Here is a 16,982-nt window from a genome sequence, read left to right on the forward strand (position 1 = left end):
GGAACGGATGGAGTAATATATAAGTGGGATCCATACCATATCCCGCACTTTTTTAACAATCAACCCAACTAATAATTCCAATTATTGCAAAAACAACACGAAATAAATTTGTTGATTGAGGTGTGCGGAAAAATTTGTTGAATGTGTCGTCACTCGTCAGTCCAGTTGGTACTGTATCGCTGAGACCAATCCCCATCAATAACCTGTGTTCATATTCAATGTGGACCCCACCCCCCCTTCTTCCCCAAACGTGATTTTCACTCCATGGAAAATGGAAATGGCACTCACAATTTTCCCGTTTTCGTCCAACATTGACTTTGCTGTCCCTATAATCCCACTCATTACTCATTACCCTTCTCTCTTTATACCATTACACAACATTTCATTTTCCATTTTCATTCCCACCTTTTTCATCTCTCTCTCTCATGGCTGCTGTTTCTCTTTTGCTCTCTTTCTTCCTTCCCATCCTCCTCTCCTTCTCTCCCGCGCTCTCCACCAACTCTGAAGGTAATTCAAACCTTTCTTCAATTTCATTTCTCTCATTTTTTTTTAGTTTTGGGAATACCCTTCTTCTTGATTGCATTCATCAACTTGCAATCTTTCATAAAGGCGTTGCCTCTTTTTTTTTTTTTTTTAATTAGTTCGGTTTCGCAGGAAATGCGCTGTCTGCTTTGAGAAGCAGACTTTCAGACCCCACAAATGTTCTGCAAAGTTGGGACCCAACTCTTGTGAATCCTTGTACTTGGTTTCATGTCACCTGCGATTCCAACAACCACGTTCTTCGCTTGTAAACATCTCCTATTCTTCTTCCTCATTTCTTCCCCTTCCTCCCTTTTTCTCTCTTCCTACTTTCTTTTTCAAGTTTACCATCATCGGTTTGTAATGAATCTGGTTTTATGATGGTAGGGACTTGGGCAATTCCAACATTTCTGGGAGTTTGGGACCGGAGCTAGGTGAACTCAAGCACCTGCAGTATTTGTAATACTCTTTCTTAACCCTTTGATTAGTTTGTTGATTGTGTTTGTAAACTTCATAGAATTGTGTAATTAAAGACCATCTGTATGAGGGAAGTATGGCTGATATTTGATGATTTCTTGTCACTTTATGTTGTTTCTTGTCTTGACTAATTGTGTGTAAAGATCCTAATTTTAATGATTTCTTTAGAGCATGGCTTGTTGTTGTTGTGTCTTTATAACGAGTACTTGTGAGTTGTGATGATGATACAAAGAGAAAATTTTAGCAGTGATTGCAGGGAAGTTTACAAAAACAATGCTATCATTCTATTAAATTATCTATAGCTATTTGCATATACAATTTGATGCCTCCATAAAATTGTTTAGTCAACTAATTTTAATGTTGAACTTGTTGCAAGTTGCAACTGAGCATGATTTATTGTTCTTGTGTCTTCATAAATACTGTTTGTGATAATAAAGAGAGAAATTTTCACACCAACTGCAGGGAGCTTTACAAAAATAACATAGTAGGGAAAATCCCCAAGGAGTTGGGCAATTTGGGAAAGCTCATAAGCATGGATCTCTATGGAAACAAATTCCAAGGGAAGATACCCGAGTCCTTTGCCAACTTGAAGTCTCTTCGATTTTTGTGAGTATAAGATTGTAGTAGTTGTAATCAAATAGTGAAATTGATTAGTTTCTTGTGGATTAAAGTTTAAGCATTCTAACTTATATTCTTCTCTTTGCAGACGGTTGAATGATAACAAGCTAACTGGATCAATACCGCGGGAATTCGCCACTCTGTCTGACCTCAAAGTCTTGTGAGTAAACCTCTTCATGCGCTTTTAATGGTGAGAAATGACTGAAGTATCTGTCTCATGTGTAATTCTTGAATGGCTGCAGTGATATCTCGAATAATGATCTTTGTGGAACAATACCGGTTGATGGCCCATTTGGGATGTTTCCGATGGAAAGGTACTTACTTTTCCAGTCCATCCTTATTAATTAGGAATCTAGGAATCTTGTTGATCCCTCTCTTATTAAGGGTAGTGTTTCTTGGCCGTGAAATTAACTTAGAACAAACATTTGAAGCATATAGCTCTTGTAATATATTGTAGAGAACTAAAATTGATTATGAACCATAATCTAACATTTTTGGAGTCTGCAAAGATCCAAGAACCCATAATCTCATCACCAGTTTAATGGACTCAATCGTATAAGTAGAAACGAAGGTCGTTGTTGCTGGTGGTTCGTATGATATCTTTTTCTCGATTGTCCTAATATGAATCGTCTCATTTCGTCTGTTCATGTAAAAGAAAATACAATAATCTCTGCTTTCAAGAATACGATAGAGTTGTGTTCTATTACCTTCACATTCCAAGTTGAATAGTATTTTTGAGTGAAATTTGGAAAATTTTGCAGTTTTGCTAACAACAACAGACTCAATGGCCCCGAGTTGAAAGGATTGGTGGCTTATGAGTTTGGATGCTAGAGGGAGATGCAGAAACATAACTTTGTCTTAAGCTTAAGAAAGATTATAGGAGAAAACAAAGTGGGTGTTGTTTGTTTGAATGTAATGTTGTTGATATGTATTCAAAACATGCATTGCCTCTTGTAGTAATACAAAATTAATAGGCTGATAGAGAGTTGATTGTAAGTTTGCAATGAATGAAAACCTTCATCTTAGTTTATGCATCAGTTGGCCTCAGCACCTTACAGCTTATAATTGCAATTTCCTTGGAACCCAAACAGGCAATCGGCTTCACTGTTTCGATCTTGATACAGACTATCTTATTTTAATTTTGAAGATATTTATCAATTTCGATGTTATTTAGTTTGACATAAAATACAAAGAATCATTTTATAAATATAGTAGTTTTAACTGTTTAATGTGAATTTTAGTTTGCATATTTAACAAAAAAAATTTCTAAATGTATACACTACCCGCACCTATTTATATTTTACACACTATCATAAATATAAGTAGTGTCTTGCGTCACGAGACTGATAAATTCACAAATTAATCCAAAGCAATGGATGCATTCAAAAATCATTTAAGACAATAATAGCTGATCATGTATGTGGGATAGGAGTATATAAAATTACTTGGGCGGATTGTTAAACCTCTTTTACCATCTTTTTTCGATTGTTAACCCCTTTTAACATCACCCACCATAAATATGTTGCTTTCTTCTCCGCTCCACCGTCGGTCGGAAACTCCAATAAGTTCGGTCTTTGGAGTTGCTGCCGACCCCATGGTATGGCAGCTCCGACCCATCCATTCGAGATTCAAATTTATTCTCATTTTTCATCTACTCGATATCCATTAACGACCACCGCACTGCCTTTGCCTTCTATCATCGGTCCCGACCTACTTTACTGGGTTTATCCGACTAGTTCCGTTTCTTGGATACGTCATTGCAGGAGGGATAGGATGACCAGGGATATGTGGAGGGGTTGTCAACTACAAATTTGTATGGATGAAATTGGTCTAAATCTTGAAAGCATAAAAGCAGCCCTTTTTTTGGCAAGTAATAACCACAAATGGATGCTTCTTTCATTACAAGAATATATTTACACAAAAATTATACAACTCTATAATGAGAAAGAAATGTTAAAAACGGTATATCTAAGTCTAAAATAACACACCCCATTCCTAGCAATTAATGCTGTTAGAACCTATCTGTATATGAAGCCAGCAAACCTCACTCTTCTATGCAACTACCATCTTCAAAACTGGAGTTTTTTACTCCCCGGAGGCGTAGTGGCAGATCTTCTCGAGCTGGACGGGCCAATCCGCCCCAAGCAAACGAGGGTTTGATTCCATCGCAACCCGGAAATCCAGTATACTCACACGTCTACCTCTATCAGACATCACTGCCTTATTTGATTGTCTCCCAAGATCTGTACACTTGGATGAAGCAATCGACAAACATGGCTCAATTATTCGCTTTAAGAACACGTTCAAGCTGTTGTTTATCACGTCTGCACATTCCAGCGAGATCCCTACTCCCTCTGATGCCAGCTTCTTCTGCAAACACCTTCTTAAAGATACCGTACCAGGCAACTCCCCTTGATTTTCACAGGCCTCAGCACAAGCACCGTCCTTATAGCTGCAACCAACAGCCACACGAGCGCCAACTGAGACACCAAAAGGAGCAGTGACAGGACTCCACCACCTTCCACTATCGAGGCTTCCAGCACACTGCTCGACCTCCTCCCCGTCTTCCACTGAGGCGACATCAACTGGAGGTCTGCTGCAGAGGGAAAGCAACTCTGTTAGTGTTCCACTCTGCTGTTCTTGAGTCCTCGTGACTGTTTCTTCACAAGTGAGACTAGGGCTCCTACCCAGTGGGCACAGAGGGCTCGGGCGATCCCTCAGCTTGCGATCTCTGCTGACAGGAGACCTACATTTGCGAGGCGACTGGGGGAAAGCATCACCATATAGAGACTGCAGAGAGTTCCTCTGGTAACCATTTGCAACCTTAACACTTAGTCCTTCAATTTGTTTTCGAGCTTTTTGAGGTGGATTCCTAGCTTGACACGCATTTTGGGCAATGGATCGGATAAGCCTATTGTGAAGATAAACGTTCTCCCTCCCAATAGTCTGCACACAGCTCCTGTTAAACTCAACTTTGCTAAGCTTCAAACTTAGAAATCTCTTCAGCTGATCAAAGTACCTATCTGCTCTTTGGTGTCCAATCCTTTGATAGATAACATCTTTCACCTCTAGAGTGTCCACACGAGTAAATTTCGCCACCATTTTCAGTTTAAACTGTACAGAAACCACAGATCACGATCACTACGCCCGTTCACACAACCAAATATTAGTAGCAAAAAAATCCCCCACTTTCCAGACATTGAGTTTCACACCAAAAATCATAACAGAATACGAACAAATAAGATCAATTACCACAGTTTTATAATGCTAATACTGTCAGCCCACACATGGATCAGCTCAATCAAAGTTATATCAAGCGATTAAATCAAGATCAATTTTTTCCTTGCTTAATGAATACTAATATCATAGATTCTCAAATTTCCTGAACAAAAAAACCTCAACCTTTTCAGAGCAAACGGTTTCGGTGTATCACTTGACAAATTATTCTACAACATTAACTGCAGTCGAAATTTAAATTAAAAAGAAAAGGAAAAATAGAGGTCAGCAAATCAATCCCACCTCATTGACATTAAGATAAAACAGACAAAACAATCAAACTCTGTGCCCAATTATATTGAACTAGAATGAAAAGCTAGGGATAGCAGCAAATTGCAAATAAACAACGATTATTGAATCAGAACGCCCAACTCAGTTCACATTTCGACGACGGACAGAAATACCCCAGAAATCGGATTGAAATTTCGAGGGAACAAGAAAGGGATAGAGAAATTGGACCTGATTTGGCAGAGCAGAGGTCGACGATGAGGCTGTATTCTTGATCGTTTGTCCCAATTTTGGCTGTTTATTCGGCGGCCGAAGTCTGATTTTCTGAGTTCTCGTAAATTCCGAGTTTAGGGACAGAGCAAAACCAAACACGGTACAATTACAGATTTTTTTTTTAATTACAGAAATAATTGGTTAATTCAAATTTATTTTTTCCTTTTAGAGTGTCCGCGTTAGAGCATCCACAGTGGTGCGGATGTCCCGGCGGACATCTCGGCGAACATCCCAAAAACACCTCCTGCCACGTCATAAGGACTTTCCACTGCACTGCCACGTTATAAGGACTTCCCACTGCACAGTGACGGACATCTCCAAAGACATCCCGACGGACTTCCCATAATAATAAAAATTAACAAATTCATCAAATTAAACAATTTACGGAATTAAAATTTTGACACAAATACGCAGAAATTGCAACCCCTTTATTTTAAAAAAACATACATAGTACAAAAAAAACATACATAATTATTAAAAAAATTACATAGTTAAAAAAAACCGTCGTCTCACTCCTCGGATTCCCCGCCGCCAGTACTCTCGTCGTTCCAGCCGGTAGTCCCCTCTCCGCCACTCTCCGCCATGTCTCCCAACCCCAAATCGCGCCGCATACTATTGATGATATCCTTCAGCGACGACATATAATGGCGATCGGTCGATGTCCGCCATTCAACCATTGCATGTAACGGGGTTTCACGTTGCGCGATGCAGGCGAGTGAGGGGAGCTCGGGATCGTTTTGGGTAGGAGCTGCCGATTGGGCCTCGACGGACCCGCTGGCGCTTCCACTCGCCATCCGGGCCGCGGACTTTTGGGGCGACGGCGGCGGGCCGACGATGAAGGTGTCGGGAACTCTACCTCGGCGGGGGGAGTTCGTGGGAACCAGCACTACTACTGTACTCCCCGGAGGTGCTGATTTTCGTCCGCTTCGGCCAGCCAGATTCAACACCCGCAGTAAACTTGTCCGAAGTCTGCACCACACGATACACCTCCCAACATTTGAATTCTCCGAAGCCCGCCGCAGCGTCTATGAACTTATGGTGAGACAGAAGCTTCATATCCTCGGCAGACATGCCGCTGGTTTCCGAGCGGAGGTTGTTTGTGTAAATGCCGACGAATCGGCTGAGCTGCCTCTTCAGCCGCTCCCACTGTTTCCGGCATTGCTCTCCGTTGTGAGGCTTCCCCCCTGGCAGCTTGAATTGGAGGTAGCTTTGGCTAATACGCCACCACTGTCGATATGCTGGTTAGCCCCGATATATGGATCCTCCACTGATCCACGCATTCGCAAGCGCGATGCACTCCTCTGTGCTCCAGACGGTCCTCTTTTTCCCGCTGGATCCCTCCCCCCACCTCAGCGGCCACCTCCTCGCCATCATACTCCGCCGCAGGCGAGGTAGTGCCTCATCCCCTGCCCCTCCCTCTCCTTGTCCTCCTCCTCCTCCATGTCGCCGTTGGTGCGTCTGTGGGAGAATCCCGGATCGGAGATAGCCCCAATTCCTCAAACGAGAACGTCTCGATGCTAGTGAACTGAGTCTCGAGAGGAGTACTCGGGGGGTTGTCCGTCGACAGTAAATCCATATAGGGGCGATAGACATTGTCCACCGGTGATTGGGGGACCCCCTGCCTACTCCTTCCCGCAGCGACAGGCGAGCCCTGTATCATCCTCAGCATCATCATCCCGATCATCTAGGGCGGCATCATCCCCAGCATTCCATGCATCATCCCTGGCATTGGGGTCATTCCGGCACTCACCCCGGGCATTTGGGGCATCATCCCATATCAAGACGGGTACATGTTGTAGTACCCGGGCATCATCCCCGCCATCATTTGGGGTTGGGGCATCATCCCCGCCATTCCGGACATCGTGGCGGACATTGGGGTACTTCCGCCAACGGGAAATATCGGTCCCTGTGACTCGCTCGTGGCGGGGGAATCACTATCGTGGTGTTCAATTTATCTTCGAAAGAAAAGTATTTAAAGATAGAAATACTCGTTAATACAAGTGGTGCGAATGAAATGAAGTTCAACGAGCCGTATTTATAGAATTTTCGAAAAAAAAATTATCGGGACGTCCGCGCGGACGTCTGCAAGGACATGGCGACGGACGTCCCGGGAACGTTGCGGAACTCCGGTGTCCGCCGTGGAGGTCCGTATCCGCGTCACCGCTGCACAATGGCGGACGTCCCGTGCAGAACTCCGGCACGCCAGCCGAACGTCCGTCTGGACGGGCGCCATTGTGGATGCTCTTAGTAGACAAGCCCTTCTCCCACCGCCGCGGTTAAAAAAAACATTTCTGGGGCGCCGCGAGCCAGCACCCAAGCCCTTCTCCCATAGCCGCGTCCCCATCGAGTAGTCAGCCCGCCTGTGTCCAACCCCCCCGATGCCCTCCGTTTCCACTCCTGTAGGGCGCCGCGACTCCTTATTGTGGACACTAATTAGAGCTCTGCCGCGCGACGCCTGGACACTCTAATTAGAGCTTCTGATGCCGTAAAAGGATTTTCCCCTCAAATTAATTACTATTATAAGTTTGAAATAATACAATTTACGATATGTTAATACTTAATGACTCGACTTTTTTATGCACCTCTATTTTAACTTTGGAATGTATATTGTATAACGAGGAATGATATGCTACCTATGTATATTGTATAACGAGGAATGATATGCTACCTAATTATGTGAGCACCATTTTCGTTTGACGTCGTTTGACGCACGTTTAACGTTATTCGTTTCGATTTATATATATTTAGTTTGATTCTAATACATTAAAAAATGTTATTGAAAATTTTAATTTCACAAATTCACAAAAATTAATGCTCGATTTGTTATTTTATTAATTTATTTGAAATTATAGATAAAACGATAAATTGAATTTTGATTTTTATGAATAACATTTTTTAATGTATTAGAATCAAACTAAATATATAAATCGAAACGAACAACGCTAAACACGAGTCAAACGAGAGTGATGCTCACATATGAAGCTCATACTGTATAAGGTATATAGCATTTCAATCCTCATTGTATAACTGCAACATATTTATAAAATATACTTCCTCCGTCCCTGAAAAATATGAACATTTGATTTGGTACGAATTTTAATGTATAATTAGTAAAGTAGAGAAAAAAAAGTAAATGACAGTGTAAGTGGTGTTAGTGAAGAGTGGCTCCACATCATTAGTAGTGTAGTCTAATGGTATAAGTTGTAAATAAAATTATGTTTAGTGGTAATATGTTATACACTATTCCAAAATTAGAAAGTTCATACTCCCTCCGTTCCATAGTAGTAGAGACATATCTTTCCGACACAGAGATTAAGAAAAATTATTAAGTAAGAAAAGAATAAAGTAGAAAAGGAAAAAGGGAGATAGATGGACAAAGAATAAAGTAAGAGAGAATAATGTGAGAAGAAATATATTAACTTTTATTAAAAAAGAAAATGACTCCACCACTCTAGAATGGAGGGAGTACTGCTAATTAAGAATTTGTGTCAAGAATGGAAACTTGAATTGCATAAAATAATTACAATGAAATAAATACGCTGAACTATATATAAACTTGATTTCAACATTACAATATTCATATATCTCAGTTAACCAAAACACAACACAAAACATGACATAAACTCGACTCTCCAAATGTGAATCGACGTATCCGATCAAGCAACATCAAGTCACGAAAACTTATAATCCCGTCGCCAAGGTGGATCGCGAAACTCATACACTTGAACCCCGAATCTGACCAATCGGCAACTAACGTAACGCACTTTCAAGGGCAGAGAGAAGGTCGTCTTGGGGCGAATCCACGTGGTGGTTGGATGGGATGGTGTTGTTAACAGCCCAGATGCGGATATGCAATTAATTGGGAAGAAAGGAAGAGAAGCCCTGATGAGGGGTGATGCCAAAAGGCAAGACCTCAACGGTAATTCCTTCATGTTCGTCTAATTCATTATGGAAATTTTCATGATTGAGGAGGAGTACATGGAATGGAACTATGGAAAGTAGTTTTTTTTTTTGAAGCGTTGGAAGTTTATTTATGGAAACAAAATTAAAGATTTGTATAATCTGATTATTTGTTGCGTAGAGGTTATGACTGACGGTTTTGTTGGATTGGATTTAGTAAAATGCTGCTGTCAATACTATATAAGAAAATAAAGATAAACTAGTAATAATATTTTACTATTTATTTCTCAAAAATAGTTGCCATTGGGCAGTGGTTGGCTTTATGATATTAGGATTAATTTAATTAAACTGTGACAAACGTAAAAATTTGTTTGAAAGTCTGAAAGGCATCAGGCATGCTTTAATCGTTATAATTTACGCTACTAAAATATACACATAAATTCCTTAAAAAAATACTATCAATTAGTAGGCTTTTATAATGATTCGAGTACATTGAGCTGCTTATTATATCCTTATTTTCTAATTCTATAAAGAATTGAAAAAATTGTTACACTGATGACACTATTCAAGATGTTTCAATAGATCCCACAACAAATCTAAGAATTGATGAAAATACTCATACAATATGTTTAATTCGCTTAGTTTAATGAGTAGTATTAAATAGACTAATGCAAATTCATAAAAAGTGGTATTTCATTCATCATCAATACTCAATCGATACAAATAGCAGGACAAGCTAATAAGCAAATAGTTCATACTTTTCACAAACGATGGAAGTACGATTCATACTATAGTAATATAGTTGGGTTATTTACTTTTTTGATAAAATACAACATACTTCATCTTTCTTCCTTTATTCTACTATTTCGTACTTTAATCTCTCCTACTTTATCTCTATCTTACATTATTTTTTCCCAATTCTCTCTCCTACTTTATTATCAATATATTTAACTCATCAAATATTTATTTCTTAATCTGTGTCCCAAAATAAATGTTTCAACACTAATGAAACAGAGGGAGATTTATGAGTAGTGGCTGATCTGGATGGGGGTTGTGGGGAGTCCAATGACTTCGCAGTCAGTTCATGATGGTAAAAAATTTCATTAAATTCAGTCTTTAAATTTGTCGTTAAAACAACAATTCTATCTCATCATTCGGGGTTGGTTGCGTCATTTGTCCATCATATATATTGTCAACGATGACCAACACACTGCCTCTACCTTCCGCATTAGTGACAACCTCTTTCACCGCGTTCCACCTCACGAATTCCTATTTTCTGAAAAAGGTAGTAACAACAATTGGGTTTTGCATTGTTGCTTGTTGTATTCTCTCTCTATTTCGACTTCTTTTTCATGGTTTTGAGCTATTGAATTGATGATCTCGAGTTATATAAGCGATTGATGATCTCGAGCTATATATGCATGATTATGTGTAGCAATAAGTGCTCTAATCATTCCAATACCAAATCAAAACCAAACTGCTAAACACTGAATTTGTTTTTTTCTCCTCTGTGAATTTCACTCTTGCCCCCATTTTCTAATTAATAAATTATTCTTATTTTAATGAAGCAACATTTTTTAATTTAATAATAGTATTTCAAGTATAAGTAATGTAATCGTTGTCAGTTTTTTAAAACTATGTAATTTGATATAAACTTGTAAGGGAAGAAGATTGAAAGAGCAAAAGGTAAAAGAAAAAACCTCCATTTATTTGGGCCTTAGTTTCATTTACTAGATTAATGACAGATTGACTCGCTTTTGTTTTACTATTAAACTAGTTTCATTAATGCAAGTACGACTAATGTATCACTTAACTATCACGAACCAAAAACCAAACACAAAGCAAGTGCAAACGAAGAAAATTTTTACATGAATTTGTTGTAAAAAAACACGAGTTTCTAACTTGTTTTGTTGAGAGGACAAGAGTACCTGGTTTCTTTGATAATACACAGCATTTACTGCACTAGACTTAGACTACAATATGCTAATTCTCCCCTTAAACAGAGCCCAAACTAATCTTGTAACATGCTAAAACCACCAAAAAAAATCAGATCTTTCCTCTCTAAGAAACAGAATGCCTCCCTTTCCTCGTCGGCGTCGACTTCACCTCGTCGTGGTTGGCCGATCCAAGACTCTCCGATGAATCCGACCCACTGTTCTCCACCTTGTTCGACCAAATCTTCGAGAAGATCCTCTTCGACATGATCAGGCCCTTCACCTTACTAATGGCAGCCCTGTCTGAATTGCTGATCATCTTGCTCTCCACGGCGCCATTGCTCCTCTCCTGCATCGCTCCGTTGCCCAACCTCAGCGCAGCCAGCTCGCCTCTCAGCGCTCTAAGCTCCTCCGACGAAGCAACAGCGTCCCAGTCCTCGTCAGTGTTAGTAGTCTGCGACCTTGAGCTGCTGTAGGAGCCGCAGTTGAGGTCCTTGATGGCTTTGGGAAGGTCCGGGGTGCTGCTCCCGGAGGAAGCAGAAGCCCGTACTTGCTCGAAGAAGAGCACCTGCACCACCACGCGTAGAGGGAGCCTCTCATTCTGCACAGCGTGCATGCACGCCTCTGCAGACAGCTTCTTGCAGTCCATCAACCGGCATAACTTCTTCCGCTCACTCTTACTGATCCCGGGGTGCACCTGTGCCATTCCACACAAATTTTCAACAACTCGCTTTCATCCATCGAATAGCAAGGAAACGAAGAGTTTTCATGTTTACCTTGAGATATGTATCAATGGCACGATACAGAGCATCGTGGGATGGTCGTGGATAGCTCGAGACGATCTCTGCAATCCCGGTGAAGGTAGCAAATGGTAGATTAGGGTCCTTTGCAATCTCGACAAGGTAGCCATCGACGAGCTTTGCCACCATCAGCTTCGAGGCTTCGGAGAGAATCCCAGGCCTTATCATCTCTTGAATCTCGCAACCATTTTCCATCTCAGCCACTGAGTTCTCATCTTGCGTGACGAATTCCTCAAGTATTTTTTTGATCACGTGAACGTCATACATTGTCTCTTCTCCATCACAAGCTTGGATCAGCAGATCGCTGACGGAAGCCTCCTCCAACTGACGCCCTATCCTTTTTGCCAGCTCCATCTTCACCGTTTCTCCCGAATCAGCGGAGATGGACGCTTTCAACAGCTTGAGCAAGAAACTGCATGAGACGCTTCCCTTCTCCACGGGCAACAGCCACACAATGGTGTCCAAGATGTTGCGATACTTAACCAGATCATTCTGTTGGATGACATTCTTGCCGGAGCCGGGAAGTTTACTGTAAGCATATGCTTTTAAAGCCTCTCCGATCACCTCACTAGATACCGCTTGTTTGTTCTTAATAGTCATGATGATACGCTTGAACAAATCTATGTCGAGCTCGCACAAGTCCTCGACCCACCAGTCGTTTGGAACTGTTCGGTTTCTGAGGCCGTTCCAGCTGGGGTCATTCCCGTTTTCCTCAGCAATCTTCTTCCGGTTGTATGTGTAGGACCAATCCACCTTAGAGACATGAACCGACGCCTTGGAAGCGATAGCATCGATGCACTGGCTGATTATCTTAACTTCCTCGGGCGATGGCGAAGAGGATTTTGTGTTCTGAACAACAATGATGGAGTCCTTCCAACTCCTGAAAATCACAGAGTTGAGGAAAACATCGACCTTGTAGACGAGGTTACCTTTCTCTACCGTCTCATGCATCTCGAGATACTCAGCAGCACAACGGCTTGTGACAACATTATAAGCATTTAGGGTTACTGTCATCCCGTAACAGAACTTGGCACAAACTGCAAAGGCGCTTGGGCCGCCTGGAAGGTCATCGATCTTGACCTCATCTCTATTTCCTTCATTACCCGAAGAAACCAACTTTTGTAACCGTGCACATTTAGAGAGGAGAGGAAACTGCATATTTCATTTTAGAAATAAATCAATATTGAGGTAAACTATAAACTAGTTTAACTATAAGCCACATCTCATGATCTCATAGTTATCTATTACAGCGTGTTAATAGATTATGGTCGGCAGATTCTGGCTAAAACATGATTTTCTTGAGCATATTTTTGTAAGAGGGCCATACCTTGTGAAGGTAGAACTTAACATCACCAACATGAACAATAACGTCCGTAGCCAAGTCAGTAGCCACATATCTGCGAATAAGAGAGTTTTTACGTTAGGACATTCTTAAGCAGTAACATGAGTAGCCAGGCAAGTTCACTGCCTTTTGAATTACAAAAATGGACAAGCAAACACGCAGAATGAAACAGATTGTATCACAACGGTCCAAGTAGAGCAATTGGCAGTCTTAATACATGTATAACCTTTAAATAGATTAAAATGGTGATGGACATGATCCCTCTGCACCAGCCCCACCAGAAAAATCCAATCACAACCATTTGGTGTCATATGCATCAAGCCCGAAAAAAAATTTATTCTGTTGTGTAGGCATTTTTTAGAGATGGAGAGCTGGAGTTGAAAAACTATATATTTTTGCCCTAAAAAAGATGAAAAGTAATGAAATCAGTTGTACCAATAAATCATTCGACTCAATAGGGACAGCGCTAGAGCTGCTGCAAGAACACTGATTTAAATGAACATATTGTTTTATTGACGGGCTGAAATCGACCAACGGCGATTTTACTAATGAGATAATAGTGACTGAATTAGCCCAGTGTTTCACCTTCCCTTAAAAGGTTAAGAGATAGAAAGTGGAGAGTATAAAAAGATAACAGGCAAAGATATTGAATACAAAGCCAATTAAAAGAAAAAAGAACTAGAAGATTAACACAACTTGAGAAAAATCAATCAAAGGAAGATACAAACATCAAACTTAGGAGGATAACAAATAAAGATCTAACCTGACGCAGTTCCCATCAGTCTGAAACGTATCAGGCTTGGATCCAAGCTTCATAAACTTCATCTTGCCAGACTTGAAGATCTTATCCCACCTGAGATACTTGAAGAAAAAAGGAGGGAAAACACCACAATGCTTCCACACTACTAAACTGAACACAGCAAAATGCACTAGGCCAGCTTGACTTCCGAGCTTCCGACAGGGCCCGGATCGAGGAAAGAAGGCCTGGAAATGGCAAAATGTAGAAGGCCAAGGTGTGGGGACCAGTTTTCTCAATATGGCCAATTTCTTGAAGTTCCAGAGGGGAAAAAAAGTGATGGGATCTAAAAGAAGCGAAAGGATATATGCTTGGTATGACCGAATCTTGACAACCAACCGGGCAAGAAGCAAGTTTTAAACTACTAGTTTGTAGAGAGAGAATAGGGAATGGGGGTTTAATGAAGATTCAGAGCTATTAAATAAATGGGATGGGAAGAGAGCCAGAGTGGAGGCTGTTTCCTTGGTCGGCGGCAGAGCCCACGGAGTCCGGAAGCACCTAGTCAGCAAAGGAGACATCACCAACAGCCTTACACACTAAATTATTCCACAAAACCAGAGATATACCTCTCCTCCTATTTTTTTAACCCTCTCTCTATCTCCCTAATTCTACCATCATAAAGATTAAAGATATACAAGCAGCATATGCATAAACAAACAACAAGGGATCCTATTCCTAGTGGTCATAAAAGGCTTTAAGTTCATAAAGAAATCATTAAAATACTAAACATGTGCAATATAATTAGTGTGACAGTTCAAAACCTGCAACGGGAAATAGTATGAGATGAATCTCAACCACCAAAGCGGTAGACAGTGAGCATCTCTCCGTATAGCTTTGACAAAGGCTGCAATTAAAAAAAGGGAAGATCGCTTAGTACACAGGTTTTCTTTAATAATGCACCCTTATTAACAGTACAATCTTATTAATGATAAATCATACATCAAAATCTCAGAAACAGATGACAAAATCGGGCAAAGGAAACAGTGAAATCACAAGGCCATGAACCATGTGCTGTGAAAATCATGCAAGAATCTAAAAGTACTTATAAAAAATACATTTAAGAAGGAAAAAAAATGAAGAATGAAGTCAACAGACAACCCAAAAGCCACTCTCCATGTAAACCCCCAACAAAACCCAAGGCTTTACATGAAAATGGATTGTGGAAACAGCACCTCAAATGTGAAGCAAAAGCTCATTCTTTGGAATATTCTGGTTTGGAATAAAGATGCAGTGGTTAAGAAATGTGAGAGAAATAAATGATGGCCGCGTGCAGAAAACTGAGTTCTAGGCCGAAAAGATTAATCCTTTTGCACAGACACCAACAAGGAAAAAAAAGGGAATCAAGAAAATGGAGTTTCTTCTTTCGTTCCTTTTCCTTTTTACAGAGTTGCTCACTCCCAAAACCCAAGATTTTGCTGGCTATTTGCTCACCCGTTTCGCTGTAATTAGCAATGCAATGCTTTCTTCCCCAGAATTAACCATTCCCATTTATGAGCAAGGACAAAGTAAAAAGGTAAAGGTAAAAATATCTTACGGTGTGGCCCCTCATGTAGTAAGAAACCCCATTACAAAAAACATGGACTAGTATTTGTGTTTACCTAAATGAGGGATGTTCTATTCAATTCGATTTATTACTAAGAAAACCAATTTCTAATTTTTTTAGGAGATGTTACATTTGTAATAATAATGTAATCTAATCTTGTATTGTAATAAGATCATCTAAAATTCACATTCAAACAACAATATTCAATTTCAAGTAGCGGATATGTGTGTTTTTTAACTTTACAACAATTTCATAACTGATTTGTAACTAAGAGTCAAAATGAATACAAATATTATTATGTATAGTTAATACAAGTAATGCTTGATCATTATGAAATCATAACGGTCAAAATAAAATCTTTTCTCATGATCATATTTAATTTTCCAATGTACTAGTATTATTCTTTCTATTATTAATGAACCACATGTTTATGTATATTATTAAGTCAAACAAATGTCTGACTCATCCACGTATTAGTTCTAGTTGACAGTATTATTAATATTAAGAACTTTTTAAATAAAATGAAATCATTAACATTGGTGGATGCAAAAATTGAAATTTGTCAACGTAATGTTACCGGCTAATACCAGCCTTAAAAATCCACGTCATTATTTTGTAAATTTAATAAGAATAACAATCATAAATAATGAACTTATTTAATGTAAATTTGTTAAATATAGGAAAAATTATAATGAGTCAAGTATAACAAACAGAACCAGATTTGCAGGGCCCATTCCATAAATACAGTCATTACAGTGGGAAAGTGCACAATATTTTCTAAATAATTATCTCTACATCGGAAAGGTAGCTGCATTTTTTTATTATTTCATGTATGGTGAGAAATTGAGTTTGGAGTTGAACTGTTGAATACGTTGTCATAAGAAAAGTCAGCGAACTCATCACATACTTGCGTCAAATTCTTCACATACTTTTTCCCCTTTTTAAATTGAGTGATTTATATAAAATGCAACATTCCAATTACTAGTATATTATCCATCAATATTTGGAAATTCCATAAGTCTTGGCTTATATTAACTTTCTTAGAATATTTATAGCTACTTTATATGATGTATATTATGGTTTTATATTTAAATTCATGACCTGCATACGATAATATTCTCTTTCTTTTATACATAGGGAATAGTATTTTTTATTAATATTATAGTTGATTTGTATTCTTTTTTTAACCATTCTATTATAATTAAATTATTTTTCTTTTAAAAAATTATACTAAAAGAATAATTTTTCTTATTTTATTTTCTTTTAGTATTTTACT

General features: G+C 39.5%; 3 protein-coding genes across 5 annotated transcripts; 1 reads left to right on the plus strand and 2 right to left on the minus strand.

Annotated features, from left to right (window-relative positions):
* Positions 1–301: 301 nt before the first annotated feature.
* LOC121802304 (leucine-rich repeat protein 2-like) lies at positions 302–2,648 on the plus strand. The gene is made up of 7 exons (XM_042201942.1): positions 302–507; positions 655–787; positions 907–978; positions 1,459–1,602; positions 1,703–1,774; positions 1,857–1,928; positions 2,376–2,648. Exons 1-7 carry the CDS (start codon positions 426–428, stop codon positions 2,443–2,445), a joined length of 645 nt encoding a protein of 214 aa, XP_042057876.1. The 5' UTR covers positions 302–425; the 3' UTR covers positions 2,446–2,648.
* Positions 2,649–3,488: 840 nt separating this feature from the next.
* LOC121802224 lies at positions 3,489–5,526 on the minus strand. Its single transcript, XM_042201844.1, has 2 exons — positions 5,350–5,526; positions 3,489–4,728 (listed from the first exon to the last, which is right to left on the minus strand). The coding sequence occupies exon 2, from the start codon at positions 4,714–4,716 to the stop codon at positions 3,700–3,702; it is 1,017 nt and encodes a 338-aa protein (XP_042057778.1). The 5' UTR covers positions 4,717–4,728; positions 5,350–5,526; the 3' UTR covers positions 3,489–3,699.
* Positions 5,527–11,137: 5,611 nt separating this feature from the next.
* On the minus strand, positions 11,138–15,583 carry LOC121802223 (BTB/POZ domain-containing protein NPY2-like). 3 transcript variants are annotated; one of them, XM_042201841.1, is made up of 6 exons: positions 15,336–15,583; positions 14,925–15,007; positions 14,131–14,661; positions 13,353–13,422; positions 12,002–13,177; positions 11,138–11,922 (listed from the first exon to the last, which is right to left on the minus strand). In XM_042201841.1, the coding sequence occupies exons 3-6, from the start codon at positions 14,190–14,192 to the stop codon at positions 11,353–11,355; spliced, it is 1,878 nt and encodes a 625-aa protein (XP_042057775.1). In that variant the 5' UTR covers positions 14,193–14,661; positions 14,925–15,007; positions 15,336–15,583; the 3' UTR covers positions 11,138–11,352. The 3 variants fall into 3 exon arrangements, with proteins under 3 accessions (XP_042057775.1, XP_042057776.1, XP_042057777.1); XM_042201842.1 differs by lacking the exon at positions 15,336–15,583 and adding an exon at positions 15,103–15,309; XM_042201843.1 differs by lacking the exons at positions 14,925–15,007; positions 15,336–15,583 and having other exon boundaries at positions 14,131–14,896.
* Positions 15,584–16,982: the final 1,399 nt, after the last annotated feature.

The sequence above is a fragment of the Salvia splendens genome, chromosome 5 (genome assembly GCF_004379255.2).
Source record: "Salvia splendens isolate huo1 chromosome 5, SspV2, whole genome shotgun sequence".
Lineage (NCBI taxonomy): Eukaryota > Viridiplantae > Streptophyta > Magnoliopsida > Lamiales > Lamiaceae > Salvia > Salvia splendens.

Coding starts and splice junctions, on each gene's coding strand:
- LOC121802304 (XM_042201942.1), top strand. CDS start 426: ATGGCTGCTGTTTCTCTTTTGCTCTCTTTCTTCCTTCCCATCCTCCTC. Junction 508..654: donor GCTCTCCACCAACTCTGAAG/GTAATTCAAACC, acceptor TCGGTTTCGCAG/GAAATGCGCTGTCTGCTTTG. Junction 788..906: donor AACAACCACGTTCTTCGCTT/GTAAACATCTCC, acceptor TTATGATGGTAG/GGACTTGGGCAATTCCAACA.
- LOC121802224 (XM_042201844.1), bottom strand. CDS start 4,716: ATGGTGGCGAAATTTACTCGTGTGGACACTCTAGAGGTGAAAGATGTT.
- LOC121802223 (XM_042201841.1), bottom strand. CDS start 14,192: ATGAAGTTTATGAAGCTTGGATCCAAGCCTGATACGTTTCAGACTGAT. Junction 13,178..13,352: donor TTAAGTTCTACCTTCACAAG/GTATGGCCCTCT, acceptor TGAAATATGCAG/TTTCCTCTCCTCTCTAAATG. Junction 11,923..12,001: donor CCATTGATACATATCTCAAG/GTAAACATGAAA, acceptor GGAATGGCACAG/GTGCACCCCGGGATCAGTAA.